Source organism: Cyprinus carpio, chromosome B1 (assembly GCF_018340385.1).
Source record: "Cyprinus carpio isolate SPL01 chromosome B1, ASM1834038v1, whole genome shotgun sequence".
NCBI classification, from domain to species: domain Eukaryota; kingdom Metazoa; phylum Chordata; class Actinopteri; order Cypriniformes; family Cyprinidae; genus Cyprinus; species Cyprinus carpio.
In genome coordinates, this window is record NC_056597.1 from 1,909,433 (window position 1) to 1,937,094 (window position 27,662).

The 27,662-nt window shown below is 37.1% G+C and overlaps 1 protein-coding gene across 1 annotated transcript; it reads right to left on the bottom strand.

Annotated features, from left to right (window-relative positions):
* Nucleotides 1-9,749: 9,749 nt before the first annotated feature.
* LOC109087281 (neuronal acetylcholine receptor subunit beta-2-like) lies at nt 9,750-27,018 on the bottom strand. Its single transcript, XM_042716179.1, has 7 exons — nt 26,272-27,018; nt 21,713-21,858; nt 15,565-15,609; nt 15,206-15,315; nt 12,013-12,973; nt 11,042-11,184; nt 9,750-10,816 (listed from the first exon to the last, which is right to left on the bottom strand). The coding sequence occupies exons 1-7, from the start codon at nt 26,333-26,335 to the stop codon at nt 10,801-10,803; spliced, it is 1,485 nt and encodes a 494-aa protein (XP_042572113.1). The 5' UTR covers nt 26,336-27,018; the 3' UTR covers nt 9,750-10,800.
* Between the last annotated feature and the right edge of the window lie 644 nt (nt 27,019-27,662).

The window sequence follows — 27,662 nt, forward strand, 5'->3', positions numbered from 1 at the left end:
CAGTTCAAATTTAGTTCAAGTAATTATTTCAGCAGAATATAAAGATGGATATGACTAGTAAACTGAAACTGTACATAATTTTATGTAATTACACAGTCTTTTATATATTCCCCATCCCCATTACTATAAACAGTCGTAAATATTTACAAAATCTTTTGTAAATACATGCATGTTACTTAATTCAATCCTTTGTTGTTTAGTAATCTGCGGTAGTAACATAACACAATAATTTAGATACAGTAGTTAGCAATACAACAGCATAAAAATCCCTGTCCATGGTTTTGAAATGGGGAAAAACTGTATGAGAGAAAATGTGTGTGTTGCTAAGGAATCACTGTGTGTATGCATGCAAGATGGTCAATATTTTGTCTATATTTTGGGAGAGTTAGACCAATTTATGGCTATGGTGCTGTCGCTGTCCATGGTGCTAAACATTGATTTGTGATCAAAGCAGTGTCCATGAAGCTTTCCTTTTTTTAAGGAATATTTATGTGTTTGTTAATGTAAACTGGCTAATACCTTGGGGTACTATTGATACTTTTTATATTTATATTTTCAGCTCTTCGCCTTTAATTAGACAATAAAGTGAGTGGTGCCTGGAAATGGGGTGGGGGGGGGGGTCAGAATATGACACCCTCCAGGAGCACTTCAGCTCCTTCAAAATAATGACAGCTCAAATCTAATTTTATTATGCAAAAGTACTACATAGTTTATCAGGATGTCTGTAGTGTTTAAAGCATTAAAAAAAATAATCATGTCCCATATTTCTTTTTGGCTACAGTAGGACACAACTAATGGAGGAAAAAGTGTGGGCACAGTGTTGTTTTTGTCAAAGAGATAGTCCATTCAAAATTAAAATTCTGTCATCATTTACTCACCTTCATGTCATTCCAAACTTGTAACCTCTAAACAAGATGGTAACCAAATGGTCCCCATTAATATGCATTATGGACAAAAAAATAATATTACTATGAAAATCACTGGCAACCGAGTTTAGTTACCAGTTATTATTATTATTATTTAAATAATGTATTTTGAGTTCTGAAAAAGAATTAAAGTTAGGTTTGGAACAAAGGGTGAGTAAATGATGTCAGAATTTTCAATATTGGGTGAACTGTAAAAGTGAAAGTAAAACTATAAAAAAAAAATTCATTAATTAAAATAAGATTAAATAAAATGAAAATTAAATTTAAATAATTAAATTACAAACCTAAACTTAAAAAATGGAAATTGGAAATGTTGCCTTAGCAACTAACTAATAATATGGGATTAAGTAATAAAATGACTAAAATTTAAATAAAATGAAATTACATCTAAAAAGAAATACTAAAATAGTAATAATGATAATAAACATGACAAAAGGACACAAAAAATGACTGAATTGTAAACTAAAATTTAAAAAAAATAAAAAAATAAATAAATCAAAAAGCTTAAAAATATTAATAAATAGTATAATGGTACATAAATATTACTATATTAACACTGGAGTTTAAGGAGTTGGTCTACTATATGTATAAATAATGTGTTATTTAGGATTGAGTGATTTTCATCCTTTGCCATTAGGATTCAGAGGTGGACAGAGTGAATAGGTCATGGATGATGTGTGCATCATAAATCAGCAGTGGAACTAGAATCTCACCATGATTTTTTTTTCTTTCCTCCTTTCCTATTTTCTGCATCTTTAATTCATTGCTTCCTAAAAGCATGACGTAGTGAGTCACAAAGCCATTAATGTCTCACTCTTTTCTCGTCTCTCGCTGTCCTTCTCTTTTAAATCTGTGTGACTGCTATTCCTGTCTCTCCACCCGCCCTTCCGTGTCCCAAACACTCTTTTAAAAGCTTCTTCTCTCTTTGAAACAGGACTGCCATCTTCTAGTGCATATTAAAAATAGAAAAATAAAGCTGCATTCCCCAAAAGGACTTTTATGGCTTTGTAAATTATTCACCTCACAAATACCTAGATTATTATACCTGAGTGTTTTTATTCTTTGCTAGTACAGCAGGAATATCTGGAATCACGATCATCCATTATGGGTGCACTGCTTGCCTGGTGTTGGGTAGAAAACCGGAAAAAGCAGAGACCATCGTCACAGCCTCAGACAGACCCACAAATCCAGCTGCTCCTGTCAAGATCTTGGTAAATACAATGATCTTTTGAATGACACTGATACCAGTTACTTACTGATATTGTCCTGTTTGCTTTAGGCAACATTCACAGTGTCAATGTTTGGAATTGAAAGGCATTTTTAATAACAGGTGTGACTCTCAAATTATCTAAACATTCCACATCATATGACTTGCTCACCAGTGGATCCTTTGCAGTGAACCACTCCATTGGTGAGCAAGTGATTAAATGTAATGCTAAATGTATCCAAATCTTTCAGATGAAGAAACTTATCTACATCTTGAATGGCCAGAGAGTGAGTACATTTTCAGGAAATGAATATCATGTCATGAGCACATGCTCCATAGTTATTCATGAACTCAGGATCAAACCCTGAGTTGACAGAGAAAGTTGACATCATGGTACCAACAAAGCCTGATTGGACTGGTTTTGTCAACTTCAAAGTAATCCTGTAATTTTCAGTTAACTGTGTTCCAGGTAAGCCATAAACATTGTTAACATCATTTAGCATTGGTAATAAGAAAACTCACCTGGTCCATTGTGTTTGTTAGAAAAAAGTCTGTCTTCAAATCCCATAATTTAGAATTTCTCACAGGCACTAAAATTTTTTGACCAGTCACCACATTAAGACCTAAAGACCAGAACTATTTCTGAATAACAAATCTCTTTAGTCAGTGGAGAACAACATTACACTACAAACACACATACTAAGACATGCAAAGACAAATGCAATCTTGCAGCTACATAATAGAGTGAGACTCGGAGTCTGTTGCCTCAAGTATTGCTATTCTTTAACCAGCTTACAGGAAGCTCAGAGTGTGAAGTGGATTTCCACTTTCTGTTCCCTTTTTTTTTCTTGCCATGGGCAACTGGAGAGAACCAAATCGCCATAAAAGTTTTATAGACAGTGAAATAGCCTGTAAAGACATTTTGAACTGGTAGTGGCTTGCATGGAAGTCACACAAATTTTTTTTTTTTTTTTTTTTTTTATTATATTTTATATTATGTATGAATTAAGTCTTTGTTATTTTTTTTTATGTTTAGTTTTTATTGAATGATTCGCTTAAAGATGAAATGTAATTTATTTATTTGTTTCCTCATGTCATTCTAACCTGTATGACTGATATTATTCAGTAGAACATAGAAGATATTTTGAGAACTGTCTAAATGTTTTTGTCCATACAATGGACATCAATGATAACCAAAACTGTTTGGTCAGTAAGATTCTTCAAAATATCTTCTTTTGCGTTCTGCAGAAGAAAGAAAGTCATACAAGGAGTTCCATGAGGGTAAGTAAATGATGACAGAATTTTCATTTTGGGGGTAAACTATCCCTTTAAAGGTGAAAGAGAGCTTATGCTAGTTGTACAAAATATTTAGTTTTTTTTTAAACTTCAGACAATTTTTATTAAAACAAACAGATTCGTTTTCCTTTCTTTTTCTGAAGATTGCAAAACTGTCTTAGAATTTTCTATGTGCTCAACATATTTTTGCTACTGTTCTTTTCAGATATGTTTTGTATAGATTTTGTTGTTTTATCCTTGGCTCAGACACTGACTTGTAATCTTACAATATGATAATTCATGGCAAATATATTACATATATTTAAAATATTACTTGGCTGGTTTGCAGCGAGTGTGAAGTGGCAAGAATGAGGGTCAGCACATCCAAATTTGAGGCCATGATTCTCAACTGGAAAAGGGTGGATTACCCTCTCCAGGTAGGGACTGAGTTGCTTCCCCAAGTAGAGGAGTTCAAGTACCTCAGGACCTTGTTAACAAGTGAGGGTAGGCTGGAGCATGTAAGCAGTGGAGCAGCAGTAATGTGGTCATTGTGCTGGGCAGTCGTGGTGATTTACTAGTAGATTTGTTCCAACCCTCACCAGTGGTCATGAGTTTTGGGCAATGACCGAGAGAATGAGATCACCGGTATGAGCAGCTGAAATTAGTTTTTTTCCTCAGGGTCTCTGAGCTAAAACTGAGGAACAGGGCACAAAGCTTGGACATTCAGGAGAGACCCAGATTCGGAGTAGAGCCTCTGTTCCTCTGCATTGAAATAAGCCAGTTTAGGTGGTTCGGGTATCTGGTAAGGATGCCTCCTGGATGCCTTCTGGTGGTTGGTCCAACTGGGAAGACGCCCCGGGGAAGAAAGAGAACTCTGGGGGAATCATTATATATTATATATAGGAATTGGCCAGGGAAAATTACATATTGGTCTTCTTACTTAGCCTGCTGCCACCATGACCCGGTCCCAGGTTTAGTGGTGGAAAATAGATGGATGGATGTAATTTTGTCAAATAATGCAAAAGGTGTGACAATTGTCATTTATGATATATACATTTCTGTGTATTTATAGCAAGGAATATTCTTGCTATGAAATTAGCTTAAGCAAGAAAAGTGGAGTTGAAAGAATGTTTAAAATGTCATTTCCATAACAGAAGGATATTTAAGGTTTAGGTGCTATAAACAGGTCCCTGGTACATTTACCAACCCAGAAAACATGAAAAGGGACAACCCAGTTTTTTTTTTTTTTTTTTTTTTGGTAAGCCTTTATCTGGAAGCTTGTGAAAAAATTACTTGTGAAAAGTGACGTAGAAAGGGGATCTTATTATGACCGCCCCTTAAACTGCAAGTTTCCACCAATAACGTAACAGTTCTAACACCATGGTGAAAGTTAGAGCAAAGCATCCTAACTGTTCTGTCTTTGGCTGCATTGACAATCATAGAACACTATTTGGAGTCTCAGCCTCAGAGGAGACGGGAGAGCAGTGGATTTATTGATATATTTACTGTATATTACTCTGCTGCCACACAGATCTAATATAAACATGTAATTTCATTCCCAGCTGTTTACCTTCACAAATATAACTGTTTTTGTAACTCATGAGTGTTTTTAACATAAACTTGTGTGTATTTGACAGTTTAAGCGTAATAAGACATAAAAATAACTTATTTTAGTACTCACATGCCATGTGACAGCCGCTTTCTGTGTGCGTGCTCCAGATGTGTGCGCTCAGAAACCGTAAATCAGAAGTTTAAACTTACATGGTTTAAAACGCATGATTTCTGTGCAATAGACATAATAATCAAAACCAAACAGATGTTTTTTTTTTTTTCTCAGAGTATCTGAGTAATGAGCTGTAAAGGAACCCTTTATCCCTATTCTGGAAAAACAGGGTGGGGGCAGCAGCTCATTTGCATTTAAAGATACATGCACGAAAACAGCCTGTTTCTGTTTATATTTTTTAAAAATGATATTATAAATGATCTGTGGGGTATTTTGAGCTGAAACTTCACAGACACATTCTGGGGACACCTGAGATTTATATTCTATATTGTAAAAAGGGCATAACAGGTCTCCAAACACAACACATTATTTGAGATGCGGTGAAAATGACACTGGTAGAAATTACATAAATGATGCAAGCGTGTCCACTGTTGAACATTGTTTTTTGATAAGTCACAGGATACACCCACATGAGTCATGACATTTAAATGGAGACAGGATTCATTTTGAATTTGATTGAATGATTCTTCCTGAATCAAAATGTTTTTTAATCAAGCAGAAATGCAGCAAAATGGCAGCAATTATCCAATCAAAGCATGCCTGCAAATTTGACCTTGTGAGTATAGAGTCCTAACAGAGTGCTAAGGAGTCCTTATGCTTGTTTTGAAATGACAGCTGTGTGTGGTTAGTGTTAGCAGTCAAAGGGTTACTCCTGCAAATTTGACCTTGTGAGTATAGAGTCCTAACAACCCCCATGTCGTTCTAAACCCGTAAAAGCTTTGTTTGTCTTCGGGAAAACAATTTAAGATATTTCGGATGAAAACAGGGAGGCTTGAGACTGTCCCATAGACTGCCAAATAAATAACAGTGTCAAGGTCCAAGGAAAGTATGAAGAGCATTGTCAGAATAGTCCATCTGCCATCAGTGATTCAACCGTAATGTTATGAAGCTACGAGAATACTTTTTGTTCACGAATAAAACAAAAATAATGACTTTATTCAACAAATGCTCTCCTCTGTGTCTCTCCAAATCAGCATAGCTGACGATGCTTTTCATACTTTCCTGGACCTTGACAGTATTATTTATTTTGCAGTCTATGGGAGAGTCTCAAGCCTCCCTGTTTTAATATATTCTGTATTATGTTGTTTTTTGAATTCTATGGAATTTTTTACTGGTTTGTAAGTTTTAGTGGGTTGTTGTATTTTGAATAAATTTTCATTTTGGGATGGAGTATCCTTTTAAAGTCACTACTTTCTGTTATTTTTAATCTTCAGTGGCAGCAAGAGTGATCAAACGCAAGCACAGCTAGTCTCTCCATAAGCCTCTGGGGACATGTGACCTTAAGACAATATTTTATGAGAGATATCTGGGAGAGGCTCACAAGCTAATGAAATTATGTTTGTATGTGTGTGTGTGTCTCTTTCTCTCTCTCAGTGTGTGTGTGTGTGTGTGTGTGTGTGTGTGTGTGTGTGTGTGTGTGTGTTGTATAGGCTCCTCACATTACCCCTTTCTAATGGTATTTATAGTTTTCATTGTCACATGCTTTCTTAATTTTTTCCTTCTTTCTCATCCTCTCTCTCCCTCAACATTTAAGATGGGCAGTATAACAGCTGTAAAATCAGAACAAAACAACAGGCAAAGAGTCGTCTGACAAATGTGCAGAAGACTGGTTTGGCCAAAGGGCCAAGCAGTTTGCACTGATCATTCTGGCAAAACAAGCCCAGAAATGCCATGCTCAACCAAAGCAAACATTCTGGAATAATCTGAAGAGCTCTGGAGGCTTTGTGAACTTTTATAAACTTAGTGAAAGTATTCCATAAAAATGAATTTTATCCTGTAATAAAAACATTTTCTAAATTGACAAATTTTCAAACATATTTTGAAAAAAAGGTCAAGTCAAACTATTTCTTCTTTTTCTTAAAGTCTAATTGTGCATATAAATTCAGCAAAAAATTATAGTTTTTTTTTTTTTTCAAAAAAATATGGACCTTGTTTAAAGGCCATATCACCAACACACACACTTCTAGTCTTTCTGTTTAGATAATAAACACACTATTTGAGCATCATCATTATTATTATTATTATTATTATTATTACTACTACTATTATTATTACTATTTTATAATTGCCATTTATACAATATTATTGTATTAAAGATATACACTGAAACCAACAAACGCAGTCCTTCCTTTCTCCACATTTCAGAATGCACTAGTGCATATGTGAGAATCTGACAGTAAATATGAGAGACGTCAATATCTCAGCACGCCATAAGCAGTGGAGGGGTATTTCTGCTGATCAGCAGCATTGCAGACAACAGCGGCTGTCTCTGCTGAGGCAATGAAGTTTCCACCATGTTAAATCTTCCCCCCCACCCCTGACATCATCACTATGGGCAGCTGAAAATATATGTGCAAATAAAAAAATAAATATATAAATTGACCCGACAGGCAATACAAAATATGGTCTTTCAGCTCTCGACAAATAACATATTTCATGGATTTTCATTCATTCCTCTTACTTTACAGCCACAATATTCTCATATAGCTCTAATTGTCTCATTTTAAATAATTTTTAGTCAGTCAAGTTAAGATCCGCTTAAGTGCGTATTTACCACAAAACAGCTTCTTGTGACACTTCTCTAGATGTTATGTAAACCTGACAGAGATTTAAACAACACATCAGTAATGTTTTATGTCCACTCTGAGAAGTGGGTGTAATTTGTTGAGAAGAGGACATTCGATTAGGTCTTATATGTTTTATGTGCTCATTTAATGACTCGCAGTGAAATGAGTAATGAAAAGACATGTGCAGACAGGCTTACTCATGCTCATTTACATACCAGAGAGGAATACTTTGAGGATTCTACAGATGGAAAAAGATCTGTGACCATGGAAGCATGATTCTAAAGAAGACTAATTAATTTATGAAATACTGAAGTATTGAATGTCATTCACACACACACACACACACGCACACACACACACACACAGACTAATTAATTTACATAAAAAAAAAAAAAAAAAAAAAAAGCACACACACACACACTTAGAATGTTTCAAGGGTGACAAAAGAAGAGAATAGTTTCAATTTATAGGGAAAAAAATGTTAAACTGAAGGTGAGGACAGCTTTGATGCATTACAGTCCAATTTTGGCCTCTGTTTTATTGGGTCAAATGCTGGTGCCAATTTTCACTAAGATGGTTCATTTGTCTTGCATGGTGCCTCATGGCAGGGATCCCAGTATTGCATTCTCGCAAATTCAAGGATCATTAGAAATACATTTAGGCATTTTCCTAGCAAGGCAAAACAGTTTTCACTAACAATGGCTACACTCCAGATAGCATCACTACTCAGAGTCCACTGAGTGGCTCAGCAACCGCCATTTGTAGGTGCATTTCGGTAAGAACACCAATTATTCCTGGAAGACAGACCTTGAAAAAATTCCATATTCCATTTATATTCTATGTGCTTTAACTTTATAAAGCCTCCTGTATCATATTTTATATGCAAAATTCTAAAGCCTTCTAAATTATCAATATGATAGCAAACTACTACATGCCTTCTGTTGTGATTGATGGTGTATATTTTTTTAGCAAGTAAAAGTATAATTCTGAAAGCTTCTCCCTTTAGGTTGTGGTATGCATGTCTTTTTTTTCTTTTTTTTTAAAAAAATCTTTAATGATTTGTAAGAAAAGAAAAAAGTAAGAATAACTTTGGATTATTAGTAATATTTTAAGATGAGCACTTGAGAGGACTGGAGAAAGGACTGAAGAAAGGTTTACATGATTATCCATATATCATTTTTTTTATATATATATTTAAAATGTATCAAACATGACACATGAGTCTTTTGAGGAATGTTCATTTGTACATCTCTCAGTCATTACTGTATTGCATTGCATTATATGTTTTGCCCCTCTTTATTAAAACTAGAGTTTCATTTAAAAAAAGCATTTTAATATCACCTTGCTAAGACATTACTGGGAAATAATGGGAAATAAATAAATATATTTATATGCATTTTATGTAAGTAGTCTATTACACTGCTATAAAAGAAAGATCTCATTGATTTTTCAGTCATTTGTCAGGCCTTGCAGTTTTAAAAGGAAAATGTTTTATTTTTTAAGAATAAATGACAAAGATCTAGTTTTGAGTGTTACCACTTGAAAGATTAATCCTTTTACATTGAATATGAATGACATGGGGAAGGCCACTTTACAATGGACACACACCCATGTCTTAGTGGTTTCCATGGCAATGGAATATCTTCCATGCTAATGTTGGAAGAAAGATTAGCGAAGGCATCTACACTCTTTACTTTACCCAGCGCCTGCATTTTACTGAATCAGTTAAAAGGGTAAAAGTTTGTCCTCGTTTTGGTACCTGGGGACATGGGCATATAGACATATTCAAGCAGATATGCACCACAGTGTCATATAATATATAAACCATATATCCACAATGCAGGGTTGTCTTCTAGGGATTGTGCAATTGTGCACCCTGTAAATGGACACTCTAGACTCAAAGATGGGGCATAAAAATTAAATGTGCTTTAAAAGAAAGGAACAGAAAATGTAGAAACTGCTTTCACATGAAAAGGAAAGGAAAAAAGATTTATTGTATTATTTTTATAATTACAATTCTTATTTTGAAAAGTATATTGATCATTTTGTTGTGGTGGTGAAGTGCTTTTCAATCACTGTATGAAACTTTCTTTTAAGGCAATTAAAATGTGATTCAGTTCAGGAAAACCACTCACAGCCATTAATCAAACGTTCATATCAAGCAATACTGTGTGAACTACAGTTTGTCTGTCAATGCATTTGTGTGCGAGGAGAAAGAAATGTCTTATAAAATCAGTCCTTGCATCAAGGTCTTCAATAATCATCTGCTCTTGAAACCCTGTAAACCTACTTTGAAAGAAGTGAATGTGTGCCTTACAAAATAAAAAAATAAAAGTGAACACTACATAAGCTATATAAATATAGTTATACAATGATTTGGCTGCAAAGATGATGACTAAATGGCACTGATAGCTGTCATATATTGCTATTATTGTTTAAATGAAAAAATCTTAAAGAAACAGGATCATTGGTTTATAGCTTTGAGAGTGTTTGTCATGTGACACAGGTGGAATTCACTAAGAAGCATCTGAACCAGCTGATGTGTTTGTCTGCATCTAAAAGAATTATGCAAATCAGGTTACGGCTGATTTTATGGCTGATTATAATGCTCTACTCCAATTAATCATCATTTGATAATTTACTGCAAGCATGATCAATAGAAAATGTAAGCAAATATCAGTTTTACATAAAATTGTGTTTACAGCCTGCTTTCCATGGGCAATAATAATGCAACATAAATTGTACTATAGGCACACAGCATTCATTTTTTGAATACACATATAAGAAGCCTAATTTGCATAGAAAGACAGATTTTGTGCTGAAAATGATGAATTTAAATACAAAATTTTTGTGCCTGCTTAAACTGGGTTGCGAATAAGATTCACATGTTTGTGCTAAAATACCATAGACTAATGCAAACTGTTTAGTGAATTCCCACAATGGTTCTGTTCTGCGGAAGGTTAATGTGGATATGTGTTTGTGATATGTCAAAGCTCGGTCAACAAGTTCGTCCAAAAGTCACAGGATCACTCAGCAGATATTTTAGAAATCCCCATACCTGCAAAAGGAAGACACAGGAAAGAGAAAAAATATTATGGGAAAAGGCAGGGAGGGACAGAGAGAACCAGATGCATCAGTTAACGTCAGTAAACTTTTCCACATTGGAGGTGACGCTATTGTTAAATTCATAAAAAGTTTACAAAAATCCGGAAGGCACTTGCCTCCAAACACTCCTCTATCATGAATTAAAGAGAAGGAGAAGAGAAAGAAATATGTGACTCACACTTCTTCTGCCACGGGGGTGTTGTAGCTCTGAAAGAGAGGCTGAACAAAGAGTCCGAGTGTGCCGACGACACACACCAGGATAAAAATCCAGAGGAAGAGCCGGTCAATCACCATGGCTACATACTTCCAGTCCTCAATGATCTGCATGGCACATGCAAGCAAAAAATATTCATTACTACAACATATATGCAGAGTCATGGGCTTTAGCACAGTGTTTTCATGCCTGCCGGGTATTTTCACTAATACAATTCAGCACTGCAATTTTACTTTATATTTCAGACTTAGTTTTTCAGGTCATGGGAATTGTAAAGAATTAACCAGCTTCCAAACAGTTCCATTAATGAATCTTTTAATATTTAAAATGAATAAATATAAAAAAAAACGAATTCAGTTTAATTAATGAAATATTTGATCAGTTCAGTTTCGATTAATATTTATAAACTATATTTATTTCCATTTTTAATGACTTTTCATTTTTAAGAGACAGCATAAATGCAACTTAATAATTTGAAACAATAAACAAACATTTAATTCATTACTATTCATTCATTTTTATATAATTGTACTGACAAAACACACACACACAAATTGTAATCTTATAGTTAGGTGCAATCTCTATGTGTTTGATTCACTAATGAAGACTGACTCTTTTGAGTCATTTGTTTGGGAATCAGGCTATACTGGTAGTCCTGAATGTTAATGCATTCACTAAGAAGAATCTGCTCAGAGTCATTCATTCAAGAATCTAACTACACAGGTTGCGCTCATGTTTTTTAATTCACTAAAAAGAATCTGCTCATAAGAGTCATTCGATCAAGAATCAGACTAAACTTTTTGTTCAGTATGTTTTTGACTCACCAAAAAGACTGGTTCTTAAGAGTGATTCACTTTGAAATCTCAAACTGATTAAACTCATCTACTAAAACTCAACTAATCAATTAATCAATAAAACATAAAAATACTTCTCACCCCTTCATCATCATCCTCAATCTTCATATGTTCAGCAATGAACCTCACACCCTCTATGGCCTCATCCACATCTGGGTCATGCCTGACTTTCACTCTCTGCCTGAACTCTGAACCCTCAGGAAGGTCACCGACCCTCCAGGCCCCACACACACGCCCAGGGTCATCACTTAAGAAGAATGAGTCTCCTTCCAACTTTATGCCCTTAGCTTCAGATGAGAATGATTTCCGCTGATGCTTCCGTCGAAACCTTTCCCGTACATTAGACCTTCCGGGCCGTCGCATCAGAAGGAAAATAGGAAGCTTATGCAGGAACACACGCTTGACCCACTCGGGCATGCGGTGTGTCGATGGAGAACGGTGGTGAACATTGAGCACACACACACTCGTCACGATAGAAAATGTGACCAGCACCATCGTAAACATCAAATACTTCCCTATTAATGGAACAGCCAGGGATGTCGGCGGGACGATCTTCGATATCAGGAGCAGAAACACAGTTAGAGCCAGAAGAACTGATATACAAAGTGTCATCTTCTCTCCACAGTCTGAAGGAAGGTAGAAAACCAGAATTGCAAGAGAAGTGATGAGGACGCATGGAATGATGAGGTTAATCGTGTAGAAGAGAGGTTTGCGCTTGATCACAAAGTCGTACGTGACATCCAGATACGTGAGGTCATTGGGGTCTTCGTTTTTTCTGCCAGGGAGTGACACAATATCCCATTCACCGCTTGGGGTGTAATCATCACGACTGGCAAAATCGGACGTCAAGACAAGATCGAGTTCTGTGCGATCATAGGTCCAAGAACGAAATTTAAGCGTGCAGTTCTGTTGATCGAAGGGGAAGTTACGGACTTCAATAGCACAGGCGCTCTTGTAGATGGCAGGAGGGAGCCAGAAAATATCACCAGTGTTGGAGACAACTGCATTGCAGTAAAATGATACTTCATACACACCATCTGCACTGTAAGACAAGAAAATATACATTGTAAATATCAATGAAATGTATTCTGTATATTGCTAAAGAGTATAAAGTGAGTTACAATAGCAACATGCAGGCATTGGAACAGGGATGTTCAAACAATTTGTTAGCACAGCATTGCTAAAAACATTTTTTTATTATTTATAAATACCTTTTTTATGTAAATAAATGTTTTCCAAAAAAAATTATATTTTGATAAATGTTTTTTAATTTATATGAAAATTAATATCTTAATTAGTATTAAACTATTACACTATTTGAAAACTATTTTTATAAGAGTAATGTTGCATGCAGTAATAATGTAATAATGATGCATTGCATGCATCACAAGTATATAATATAAGTTAACCTTGATTGTTCTAAGCATTTTGTAAAAATCTTTTCTTTCAAATTCTCCAATACACTTCCTCGTGGCCCCCAGTTTGAAAAACCCATCTATATGAGATGTTGAGAACGCCTCCTCATCACATTCAGTTGCTGATTAGTATGCATTAATTAACAGATCTTTAATCCAGGATCTCTCTCCCTTTGTGCCCTTGAAAAATTATTAGTGTACAGCTTTTCAATTAAAATTAGCATAGAAACTCAATGCTTATTTTAGCAAAGGATTACATGCACCAGTGTCTCTTTACATGAGGAAATGCCTCTTAAGCAAATTAAAGTCTCATCCCACCCAATTTATCCATTTAAGCAATGAACATGCACAAGTGCATCCTCCATTTTTATCAACTAAACTGGGGATTATATAACACACATTGCTTCCACTAGGCACACACATCTGACCTAGATCAAACAGTTTAAACATTCTTGCTTGTCACTCATCTTATTTTTTTCTTCATTCTTCTGAGCTTTGTCAAGAGTGTAGACATGAACGACCTGAAAGAACAGCAACAAGGGAGGAGACTGCTCTTGCTTTTGGCAACTTTCTAGCATAATTAGTCAGTCTCTTGGAACAGTGACAGCTTGCTTGTTGTATTGAGTTTGTCACTACACTGACTGTGTATCAAAATCTCAAAACATCCCAAAAGTTTACAAAAGCTTTTGGCCTTAATAAGACCAGTAATAGAGCTTAATGATAAAAGCTGCAAAAATGAAGTCTTAACACATGTAAGTGTGCTAATAATAACTGTTTCCAAAGCTACTGCTCTGAGCTATTCCAAATCAAACATTCATTAATCAGACGCTATGATATGCATCAGAGACTTTATAACAATATACAGGATATATATATATATATATATATATATATATATATATACTATACAGGATATCAGTGGCCTAAATCATATTTAATCATTTTCCAGCAAAACTATAGGTAACACTTTATTTAAAGGATCCATTCTCACCATTAACTAGTTGCTTACTGAATGCCTACATGCTTATTACTAGCATTCTGGCTGTTTATTAGTACTTATAAAGCACAGGTTCTGCATGATCATATTCAGATCCCTTAGTCCAACCCAATACCTAAACCTAACAACTACCTTACTAACTATTAATAAGCAGCAAATAAGAGCAAATAAGGAGTTTATTGAGGCAAAAGTCATAGAAGTTAGTAAATACAGATAATTGGTTCTTAAAATAAAATGTGACCAAAGTGTTTTAAAGTGTTTCACTGTAAAGAAAATAATATCTAAATATTTAATATATATATATATATATATATATATATATATATATATACATGGGGGGGGGGGTAATCAAATAAATTGCTAAAATAAAAATTCTTTTTTTTGTGGTGTGGTCAATGTAATGTTGGTACTCAACCAATAGTACTACTTAAATCATATTATCATATTATGCTCATATTATCATTCAAAATAATAGGCTCAGTACTATTTAATAAAATTTGTAATTTTTTGGAAAGAAATTGTTTTTATTTAGCAAGAATACCTTCAGTTGATCAAAAGTTACCATCATGTTAGAATGATCATGTGACACTGAAGACTGGAGTAATGGCTGCTGAAAATTAAGATTTGCTATCACAGGAATAAATTGCATTTTTAAAATATATTAAAATAGAAAACAGCTATTTTAAAATGTAATAATATTTCACAATATTACTGTTTTACTGTATTTTTATTAAATAAATGCAGCTTTGCTGAGCCTGTAAAAATAAAAATTTTAACTCTTATTGATCTCAAACTTTTGAATAGATTTCTAGACAGTATATGTGCTACTAGTATAAATGTACTGGTCACAGTTATGGCATACTTGTTATAGAGTACTATATCAGGAAGCCAGATGTGCCGCGATGGTATTCGTAGTTTTTTGATGCCCTCATACTCATTCGGATCCCACACCAGTCTGTAGTCATTCCACTCCTAAAAAGAAAGTAGGATGTCATTAAAACTGTTTAAATTGGGTCAGACGATGTATTTGTACCAAACTCATTTAAAACAGAACAGCTAAATGCATTCACTCGGCTTTTAGAAATGACCTTAAAGTGAACTATAATTGAATTAGAACTCAAATCTTCCATGTGCTGTGAGTGCACTCATGTGGGAAAGCTCATTTGACTGTGTTTTATAACACTATCCAGATGAGCGCACAGGCATAGCAGGTGAGCTTACCTGAGTCAGCCACACATTCGTTGTCATGATTTGTTCCCTCTCATTCTGTAAAAAGAACAGAACATTGCATGTTTTTGTACGTAACAGTGAAAAGGGAACTGAAAATTATTGGCCAATGTGACAGGGATATGATGAGATCAGGACATGACACAATCCAGACTCAAACCTGCATCACCCGTGTGAGCACTAACAATGTGCTCAAACCAGACATGACATGACAGGGTTCCAGCGTCTCTGTTATTACTGAAGATAAAAGTCAGTCTGAATATATTTGCTGTTTAATATACAGCTGTGCGAAGCACAGATTTGAACAAATGAGATTCTGCAGTGGGCGGGGCTACCCAGTCCAACATGACAAAAATAGTACCAAATTGTTTTGTCGCTTGTCACGCAGTGGCACTGCGTCTGGTTAGAACACAGTGTCAATGTGATTTTACCTGTCATTGTGAATGTACCTTAAGTCTCTAATGTGTAAAGGGTATGTTACTGCTGCACCATAACTCTAATGCAATTGTGTAAAATTTTAAATTGTGAATATTTCACAATATTACTATTTCTAATCAAATAAATGCAACCTTGTTAAACATAAGACTCTTCTTTCAAAAACATAAAAAAAAACTGGTTACACTTTATTTTAAGGTGTCCTTGTTACAGTATAATTATACACTTCAATACAGAGTAATATTAATTAGTGTGCTTACTATATGGTTAGGGTTAGGTTTAGGGTTTGGATTGGGGCTATTTGCATGTAATTATGCATAATTTTTTGTTATTATAATAACTACATATAACATGTGTAACAAGGACACCTTAAAATAAAGTTTTACCAAAAAACTTACTAACCCCAAACTTTTAAACAGTAATGAATGACATATTATATCTGATCAAATGCGCATCATTATTCTTTAGCTTGGGTTAAACAAATTAATTTTACTTGGTTGGAACAGCAGCTACGCTAATTATGTCTCTATTTGTTTCTCTGTTTTTGTCATAGGATTTACACAAGCTTCAGTCTGGATCCAGAACACCTGAGAAGAGATGATGCCAACCCTTCAGAGGACCTCAGATGATGCCAACCTTGAAACAACATATAGTACAGAACCAAATTTTGCTATAAGTTTGATTGCATCATATAATAATTGCTTTTAATAGTGTTCATCGTCTGTTTGATTACATCTTTAATTATTTTTTCCGTACATTTCTGTCATATGTAATAAATATCATACATTTTTAACATGATTTACAGAAAACAGCCACTAAAATGTCATTCAGTGTAACAATCTTGTCAGGAATATTTAACACAAGAATACGTTTATGGCATATTAAAAGACTTATTATTTTTAACTCAAATACTGCTTACCTGTAATTTTACATTTTTACAATTTGCCACCATTCCATTTTGGCCATTTGTCAGCATGATTTTTTTACTCACTTAAAATGAAAATAAAATTTAGCATGCTCACTTTTCCTTTTATATATGTTAATACATACATGTCAGAATAAGTAAATATTTTACATAAATGTAAGTGTTACACTGAATGAAAATGGAACATCATTTCACCCACATTTTGACATTTTATTCTCCCAAGACTTATTTGAAACCTTAAAAGTAGACACTTTACTTGCAATTAATGTGCTTTCTATGTGTATAAAATCACTTTTGTAAAATTTCTTTTGATGCGGACATTTAAATATATTTGACTCTCATATACTGTATATTTCTGATGCTGATATCACACATTTATTTGAATAAATCACACATTCTGTATAAATTATATGCTCTAATATAGAGTTTAGCTCCAATGATATTTGAACACGCCTGTAAAATCTAACCAAGTCTTCATGATTACTTGAAAATCACAGGTAGTTGTGTTTGATTAGGGTTGGACCTAAACTCAGTACAGTACAGTAGGTCTTGAGGGCCAGAGTTGCCCTCCTCTGCTCTAATATTTTGAGTTTGGTGTGCGTGTATATGAAAAACGTCTCGGTTACGTATGGTAACCCTCGTTCCCTGAAGGAGGGAACGGAGACGTCACGTCAGTGACCGACAAATTGGAATATTGATTTGATAGACTAATCTACTTTGAGTGTAAACTAAACGAGCCAATGCACAATGGCATGCAATTATTGCATCCAGCTGCCGCTGATCACAGCATGAGTATAATAAGGCAGCAGATCCAATGCATACCAGGTTTTCGCTGAGGAGCCGAAACCAGTGACCCAGCCGCTCAGCGGTGGTACAGCAACCGTGGTGATGGGACGTGATGTCTTCGTTCCCTCCTTCAGGGTACAAGGGTTACCATACGTGACCGAGACGTTCCCTTTCAGTCGGTCACTCTCAACGTCATGTCGGTGATCCCTACAAAAGCACCATGGGTGCTGCCCCTTCCAGTGCCCTGTGCGAACCACCTGTGCCCCTTTTTGGTGTAGACCGGGCTCGGAACAAGTAGTTTCACTCACCATTGTCAAAGCACTACCTCACTGGGTGAGATTGGATAACACTGGGAAAACGTACCCATTCATTCCACCTGGAACAGGGACGCTGCGGAAGCCCCATCCTTCCCGAAGGAGTTTTCGGGAGCAAATACACATATAGCATCCGTTTAGGTGTATATGGAGAAATTGGAGGTGATTGTAACCCTCTTGTAAAGGCAGAAGTCTGCGGGGATACACATACGAATACCGCTTAGGTCTCAATATGGAAACCTGCTTTTCATGGTTCTCATGGATTCATCGTGAAGGCCCAGTGCCGGACATTCCGCCACGTCCGGCTGCCGAGGGTGATGGAGGATCTCAAAAGTGTCTACAGTACGGACACTCTGTAGCAGTTTTAGCAGGCCGAAACTAACCAGGGCCTCTGGGTGCCATTACCCGTTTGAGGTGAGAACACAAGAGAATACCGGCTCTGCATGAAGGCTATAGAATCTAGCGAATGTGTTAGGGGTCGCCCAGCCCACAACAAATATCTGTCAGCGAGGCACCATGAGCCAGCGCCCAGGAGGATGCAACACTTCTAGTTGAGTGAGCTCGCAACCTGAACAGGCAGGGCACACCCTGTGCCTGATAAGCCAGGGTGATGGCATCTACAATCCAGTGGGCCATCCTCTGCTTAGAGATGGCATTCCCCTTCTCTTAACAGACAAAGAGCTGGTCTGAGGTCCTGAAGCTTTGTGTCCAGTCTACGTAGCATCTCAATGCTCAGACGGGACAGAGCAAAGGCAGGGCTGGGTCTGCCTCCTCCAAGGGCAGCACTTGCAGGTTCACCAAGGGTGTAGTGGGAACCTTGGGCACATAGCCGGTCTAAACTCTAAGCATGAATCGTCGACCGCGAATGCGTGCAGGTCCCCTACCCTCTTGATGGAGGCCAGTGCAAGCAGGAGCAGAGTTTTCAATGAAAGAAACTTTAGCTCAACTGAATGCAAAGGGTTGAATGGGCCCTGCTGCAGTGACTTTAGCACTAGAGTCAAGTCCCAAGAGTGTATGGAGGGGGGCTGTGAAGGATTTAACCTCCTGGCCCCTCTAAGGAACCTGATGACAAGGTCATGCTCACCTAAAGACTTCCCATTCACAGGGTCATGGTACGCAGCAATAGCAGCAACCTGGAATTTGATGGTGGCCTAAAGACTTCCCATTCACAGGGTCATGGTACGCAGCAATAGCAGCAACCTCTTCGGGAGCAAGCGGGGGTCTTCTCTGCGAGAAGAACACCACTGGACGAACAGTTTCCACTTTAAAGCGTAAGCGTATCTCATAGACGTTGCTCTCGCCGAAGTGATGGTGTTCACTACCTCCTGGGGTAGGTCACCTAGAACCTCCCGTCCAGGGACCAGACATGGAGTTTCCAAAGGTCTGGATGCGGGTGCCACACGGCAGTCAGTTAGTAGATCCTTCCTCAGAGGAATAGGCCAAGGAGGGGCTGTCACGAGGAGCACTAAACCTCTTCGGGAGCACGAGTGGGCCAATACGGTGCCACTAGCAAGACTCGCCACTCGTCCTCCCCCGGACTTTGCACACTGTCTGTGCCAGAAGACTCACTGGGGGAAACACATATTTGCGTAGGCCTCGTGGCCAGCTGTGAGCCAGTGTGTCCGTGCCGAGTGTTCCCTCGATTAGGGAGTAGAATAACTGGCAGTGAGAGGTCTCTGGAGAAGCAAACAGGTCAACCTGAGCAGCTCCGAAACACCTCCAAATCAGCGGGACCGTCAGGGGATGGAGTCGCCATTCTCCTGGGAGCATTGCTTGAGACAGCTCATCGGCTGTATGGTTGAGCAGGCCCCGAATGTGAACAGCACGAAGTGACCTCAGAACCTTCCAACTCCAAAGGAGGAGGTGGCGGGCAAGTTGCGACATGTGACGGGAACGCAGACCACCTTGTTAGCTGATGTACGCAATGGTCGCTGTGTTGTCTGTTCGGACCAGCACATGCTTGCCTTGTAAGCACCCTTTGAGATGGTTCAAGGCAAGGCGCACTGCTAACAACTCTAGGCAATTGATGTGCCAATGCAGCTCCAGGCCCGTCCAAACCCCTGATAGTGCTTGTAAGTTGTCTAGGCAATTGGTGAGTGCCGGGCTTCCATGCCCACCTCGGGACTCGGCCATAAAGCCAGTGCTGGAGTGGTCTCATATGTAACAGTCTGAGCGGTGTAAGTGCCGCTGCGGCCGCCATATGACCCAGGAGCCTCTGGAAAAGTTTCAGTGGTACCGCTGTCCTGCCCTTGAACATATTCAAGCAGGCTAGAACTGACCGCGCACGTTCCTCTGTGAGGCACTGTCCGTTTGACCGAATCCAGCTCCATACCGAGAAAAGAGATCCTCTGTTTGGGGAGAGTTTGCTCTTTTCCCAGTTGACCCGAAGGCACAACAGGCTGAAGTGCCGGCGCACCAGGTCCCTGTGCTCGCACAACTGATCCCAAGACTGTGCTAGTATAAGCCAATCATCCAGATAGTTGAGGATGCGAACACCATGTTCTCTGAGGGGAACAGGAGCTGCCTCTGCGACTTTCATTAAGACACAGGGAGACAGGGACAGCCCGAAGGGCTGGACCTTGTACTGATATGCCCGTCCTTCGAACGCAAACTGCAGAAAAGGTCTGTGGCGCAGAACTGTCGACACATGAAATTATGCATCCTTTAGAGGGTGCATGAGTAGGGCCTTTGTTGGCGCTCTCAAACCACCCGCTGCTGCCATCTGGTGAAGGAGGAGGATGAGTGAGGTCTGGTGCTTAGCTGTCCGCAACTCTCCATGCACTCCTGGGACCCAGAGATAGAGAAAACTGCTCTCCCGTTGAGATTTCCAGATTCTCCACCCGGCCCTCCTCCAACCTCTCTCTGGGCTTCTTGCTCTTCTGCTCACTGCCAGGGCCTGCCTAAGCCCAGCTCTACAGCACCACTTGCTGGAGGCTGCTGCGGATGCGGCTCACTACTGCTGGAAGTGGTTCTCATCTGTTGGCCACCAGAACGTGCCCCCGATTGTGGCAGCGGCAATGGGACTCCGCCCCCCTGAAGGTAGAGGAGGCTGGTTCGCAGCTTCAAGATCTTCCCACATTGAATCATCCAAGAAGGCCACCTCAGCATGCTTGATGCCCAGACATGTGAGGCAGGGATCGTGACCATCACCCGTTGCCAGGTAACGACCACACCTAGAAACACATGGGTGAAACGGCATCCTTATGAGGACGATCCATCGTCTTAACAAAGATGCACCCATGAAGCTCTTTTAGAGAAATTTGTTCTTTAGGTTAATGCTCTTTTAGTGCTGAGGCGCACAGGGGAATTGTGCAACACGACAGGGGGTAGTGCAGCCTGAAGTGCGCAACCCATTTGACTTGGGAACGACCACCGCTGAAGTACCGTCTCGCCAACACACAAAGTTCCCGAGAGCGTGCTGAACTCGTAGTTCACAGCTAGACACAGTTTGAGCAGAATGATACTAACGCTCGGCTCCGAAGCAAAAAGCTAGTATGCATCGCACCTGCTGCCTTATTATACTCACACTGTGATCAGGGGCAGCTGGATACAATAATTGCATGCCAATGTGCATTGGCTCGTTTAGTTTACACTCAAATTAGATTGGTCTATCAAACCGATATCCCAATTCATCGGTCACCGACGTGATGTCGAAAAGGACCGACTGAAAGGGAACACTTACCACACTAATGAGCTGTGCTAGAGAGACTTTGATGCCAATAGTGACCTGCTGACTCTTATTGACCGCAGGCCGGATAAGTTTGTTGTAGCGCTCAGGACCAAGCAGAAAATCTACCAGCCTCTCCTCAGCATCAGCAGCAAGAGACCCTAACACACACACATACATGGAGATTGAAAAATGTTTAAAGATAAACACATGGTAAATGCCTTTAACATTTAACAGGTCATATTGTGAGGAAATATTTGTGAAATTTACAAGCAATTTTTAAATTAAAATGATTTCAAATTAAATACAATACCAATCTTTTTCAGTATTATGTTTTGTTGGCTGGAACATACAAAGAAAAAAAAACTTTTATTATTATTATTATTTTATTTTCCTTTTTTTGTGATCAATGAATGTGCTAATGAATTTTTGACAGAGAACTTTCTTTGATTGAAGATGTGTTATTTAGACTCAACAGACTAAACAGCTCAAACGACATTTGACTTTTATTTTTATTGTGTTGACTATTTATTGTGTTAACAAGACTATTTATTGTGCTAACAAGACTATTTATAAATGACTATTCAAGAAATCTTTTTAAAGTGTACAATATGATCTCTTTTAGCTTTGTATCTTGCGTCTGTTTGCCAAAACCTTTTGAAATTGTGTCATTACATGTCAAATAAGACATTGAAGTCACAAAGCAGTGCCATCTACTGCAGTTTTTTTTTTATATAGTTCTGGAGTTTTTGAGAATATCATGAAAAGGCCAGAAGTGTCTGCTAAGCTGCATGTAATCTGCTTTCACTGCAGAGCAAAAACTCACAAATATGTCAGAATAATTTTCCTCTGCATCTTATCCCATCATAACTCATAAGCTCACCGATGCTGTGGAGGGGCTGTGCCAGTGACATGGCAAAACAATGACTTGCCAAGACGGTAGCAACACACACACACACACACAAAGCACACGCCATTTCCTCCCCACTGCATGTGGGATAAGATCTCCAGTGACTGACCGCCTCCTCTCAAAACAGAATGCTGACACACACACACACACACACACACACCTAGTTTCCATCATGAATCCAAGATTGTGTCAGACTCAATTGGTGTGATCCGTTCCACACAGGAAGACACACACACCTTTGAGCTTTTGTGGCTGTGTTGAGCTTTAGTCATTTTGCATGGCTTGTCCCATTAAGCAAAGCAAGGTCCAGATCCACTTCATATCAGTTTGTGTTTGAGCGTAACTCAATCCTCAGGGATGTTATACCCATGCAAAAGCCATAGATGACTCTCATCTGTCCAAGTCTAAAGACAATCAATGAGTGAGTATATGTGTGTCTGACTTATTACCTTTAATCTCAGACCCATCTGTGTGTGACCACCATTTCCAGCTTAGTGCTTCATCAGACAGAAAAAACATCTGCAGCAGCATCTGACTCTAATATCCATTTTATTGATTCAATCTATTTGTCAGTCTTTCAGTGTCTATATGTACTATAGTGGGCTCAAATAAATAATAAATACCAAAAGACCAAAATCTCCATATAAAATTATGAGAATGTTTATAATAAATAAACAAGAATTTAATATGTTACATTTTAGACCACATTTATTTTATCTCCACCAGTGAATACTGTTCCAAACAAACATGAGGCAGAATCAACTTGTGTATTTTTTCTAAAGAAATTAATTGTTTAATTAGCAAGAATATATTAAAAGTGACAGTAAAGAAATTCACAATGTTACTAAATATTTCTATTTCATGTAAATTTTGTTCCTTTGAACTTCTATTCATCAATATCACAACAGAAATGTAATAAAACTACTAAGCAGCACAACAGTTTTCAATAGAAATGCTAAACCAAATCAGCAAATAATAATGTTTTATGAATGGTCATGTGACTCTGAAGACTGGCGTAATGGCTGCTAAATTTAGCTTTGCCATCACTGGAAAAATACATTTTGAAGTATGATAAAACAGTAAAACAGTTATTTTAAATTGTAAAAAATTTAATACATTTTACACTATTACTGTTTTAACTATATTTTTGATCAAATAAATGCACCTTTGATGAGACTTCTTTCAATAACATCTAAAATTTTACCAAAGCAAAACTTTTGAACAGTAGTTTAAATATAAGCGGTGTTTTGTATCTGAATTACCCTATAATGAAAATAAATATACTAAAATGTATTTAAAAGACACTATAGTACAAATACATTCACACGCTTATGTACTTAATAAAAATACCTTGCAATTGTACTTTTAGTATACTAAACTGTATACTTTAAAGGGTTAGTTCACCCAAAAATGAAAATTAGCCCATAAATTACTCACCCTCAAGTCATCCTAGGTCATCCTATGATTTTCTTATTATTATTAACTACAGAAAGTGTCACTAAAAATTTGCACAGACTGATAGGCTTTATACAATGTGCAAACACAGACAAGCTGACTGATACACTGGACTGTATATCAAAACGCTTCTTGACCAAAGCCTGGAACTAAATGCTATTACTATAATGTTAAGGAGAATTCACAATGTCCTAACATACACCAGCAGACTTGGGGGTGCCCTCATATATTTGTAGTAATAGCAAAAATAATAATGGCAGAAGTAATTAGTTTTAAGTAGCCATGAATTGGAAAATTTTGTGATTTAAATGTTACAAAATTATTGATAATATTTCTGATATTCAATTGATTTTAAAAATCTGGGTTATTTATACAAGACCTAGGTTTATTTTAGAATTGTATTGTGCTATTGATATGTATCTTTCAATTACAGTTTATTGACCAGTAAGACGTGGGTCAGTTTGAACACGGAGTCTGTTGCTGTCTTTTAGGCTGTTAGCCAGTCTTTACATCATACTACAGACAGTAGAGTGATCATCTTTACTCTTCTTGATGTCATCAGTGATCTCATATTTACTTATGAGGCCTGTAGATCCTTTTCTTTTCCTACACTGTGCAATTCTTTAGTAAAAAGGCTGCGTAAAAGACACACATCAACATAAGAAACAACTCTTAAAAGAGCTGAAAGTTGAAAAAAGTCATGAAGCTATAATTTACACTTTATGTGTGTTTGTGGCTATTCAGCTGAGCTGTAATTTATGTGCATTTGACTGAACTGCCTGTGAAGAGGCTGTGTGTTTTTGTCATGTTTGCTCTGATGTTAATGGATGTTAAGTGCTCTCATCCCTCACATTATCTCCCCACAGTACTGTATAGTAATAACATCACACAGGCATAACCATAACACACAACACCAAAAAAAATAATAATAATAATTATTATTATTATCATTATTATATAAATAAAAATGTACCTGTATACTGTGTTTTAACAGCAATTCCATGGCCAATTTTTGTGGCATCATGGTTGTTGTTGCACCCTTGCTTTTGGTTTAATTTACAATTATCTTTTTTTCAATGTGCAGATGTAATTGAATGAAAATAGCAAATAAATCCAAATTACATTGTCTTTATTAGATTATATCTTCACATTGATCTTAATTCTGTATTTTCGGATCTGTTACATATACAGCTGATCATTTTCAAGATATTGATGTTGACAGTATATAGGCTAGTCTTTCTGCCTGGTTGTGGGAACCAACAATCACAAAGACTTGGACCATAATATTTCAGTAAAATAAACAGAATGCTTATAAAGTGAATCCAAATTAATGTATCTACAGAATTACAGTAAAATAATCTAAATCTATGGACTCTTTTAAAAGTTTGACTTCATTTAGCCTTTAAATATAGAACATGTTTTCTCTCTTTATGTATATTATTTTTAATATTTTTATAGCACTGTATTTTGTGTTATATAACCCTGGCATTAGAAATAGCAAGTGGAAAGTTTTTTGCTATGGCCTTACATTTAACTCTATTTTAACTCAATTTACTGCCACGTTCTAAAACTGAAAATAAAAGTATATGTCCATATGGACTACCAAAAAATAATGAAATAAATAAATAAAAAAATAATAATTCAGCTCGGAAAACATCTTAACTTGAAACACTTTAGCATGGAACAAAAAAAGAAGTTGTAAAGAATGTTCATGCTGCTCCTTTTCATAAAATAAAAAGTGAATGGGGACCAGGCACTGTCTAGATTAAAAAATTATAAAAAATAAAAATAGCATAATAAAAGCATCAAAAGCAGTTCGTACAACTCAAGCACAATATTTCAAGTCTTCTGAAGCAATAGGATAGATTTGCAGAGCGATTCAAACAGTGTAAAAAATTACATATGACTTTCATGACCTTTCAGAAACATGGAAACTGAAAGAATTGAATCTGACCTACTTATTACACAGTGAACAAAAATAAACTTAATCAACAAGTCTTCCATTAGGAGAGAGAGAGATAGAGAGAGAGAGAGAGAGAGAGAGAGAGAGAGAGAGAGAGAGAGAGAGAGAGAGAGCACTGTTACCAATGTCAGTAACAAAAAAATACTGCATGCTTATTTTCTGAACATTTGACAAACCATAAAACAAACACAACAAAACAAAGAAAAAAAAGGCTTTTCTGAATACAAGTATTCAATAGCTTCTTACTTGTCACGCACAGCCAAAGCAGGCAGAAACATAAAAGCCACTTTGATGCCATCACGAAGACCATTTCTCTCTCTCTCTTTCTCTCTCTGTGTCCCGGGTGAAGGTTCACAGTGATGTCCAGTCCACAGCCACTATCACCCTCCAGAATCCTTCGCCCTCTCCGGGACGGGTACTGTCGTGTTTAACCCTACAGAGGCTTATTCTCTGTGCTCCAGGCTTTGCTCTTCCTCCCTCAGTATTCAGCAGCCTTCTCCCAGTCATCGACAGATGTTTTGCTCGCGTTAATACAAAGTATTCCAGTCCGCCGAGAGAAGCGCAAAACCGTGCACAGACTCCAGTCAGATTACGCGCGCTTATATTTGAAGCACGTTTAAGACATTCATCAAGTAAGTACGCATGTCTTAACAAGAAAGAAACACCATTGTTGCATTTGCAAACATGTTTCCCGACAACAAGAAAATAAATGACAGTAGACTGCGGCTCCGGGCAAACTTTTAAGCGATGATGCGCGATAACTGCCTTTTCCGACGAGACTGTTCAATTTCCCTCACACGTCTGATATTTTCATCTCACATGCTTAGGTAGTGACAATATTTTTAGATTATTGCACTGTTATTTTGTGTATTCCTGGCAGAGTGATCTTCGGATGCAGTGCAATAATCTGTGAGAAATAGCTACATTCTCATATGGGACATCGCTCTGGGAGGACCACGTGACAGACAGCGCGAGCGAGGTGAAGGAAACGACATAATAACAGGTAATTTTATTAAATATTTAGCATGATAATTTAAAGATGCTTCACTTTATTTATTTTTTTATTTCACCCATTCTGTCTATCTTATTTCCGAGTTTTATTCCCACGTTTTCATTCAGATGTAGGCTATGCCATATTAATGATGTTATCATTTCTGTTATCCATAGTATTTTTAAAGATATAGCCTATCTTTATGAGATCTGAGAGATTTCTTTCCCTCCACTAAAAGTCTATTCCATCAAAACTTTGATGCTTCAAAACGTTCATAAAATATTGTGGTATAACATTTTACAATAAGGTCCCATAGTTAACATTAGATAATGCATTAACTAATCAATTAGGCCTAACTAAGCTTGTTACATTAAGTATTATCATTCCATTAGTTGCTGACCAACACATACTTGTCAAAAATGTCCTCCAATTCACATTTGGACATTCTCAGTTCCAGAGAACACACACACACACACACACACACACACACACACACACACACACACACACACACACAGACAAATATAAATAAATAAATAAACCAAATATTCTGTTACCTACTGAAAGATTCAATTTTAATCTCTACTTAAAAAGCTTGTCAGAGAGCCCCTTAAAGGGATACTCCATCCCAAAATGAAAATTTTGT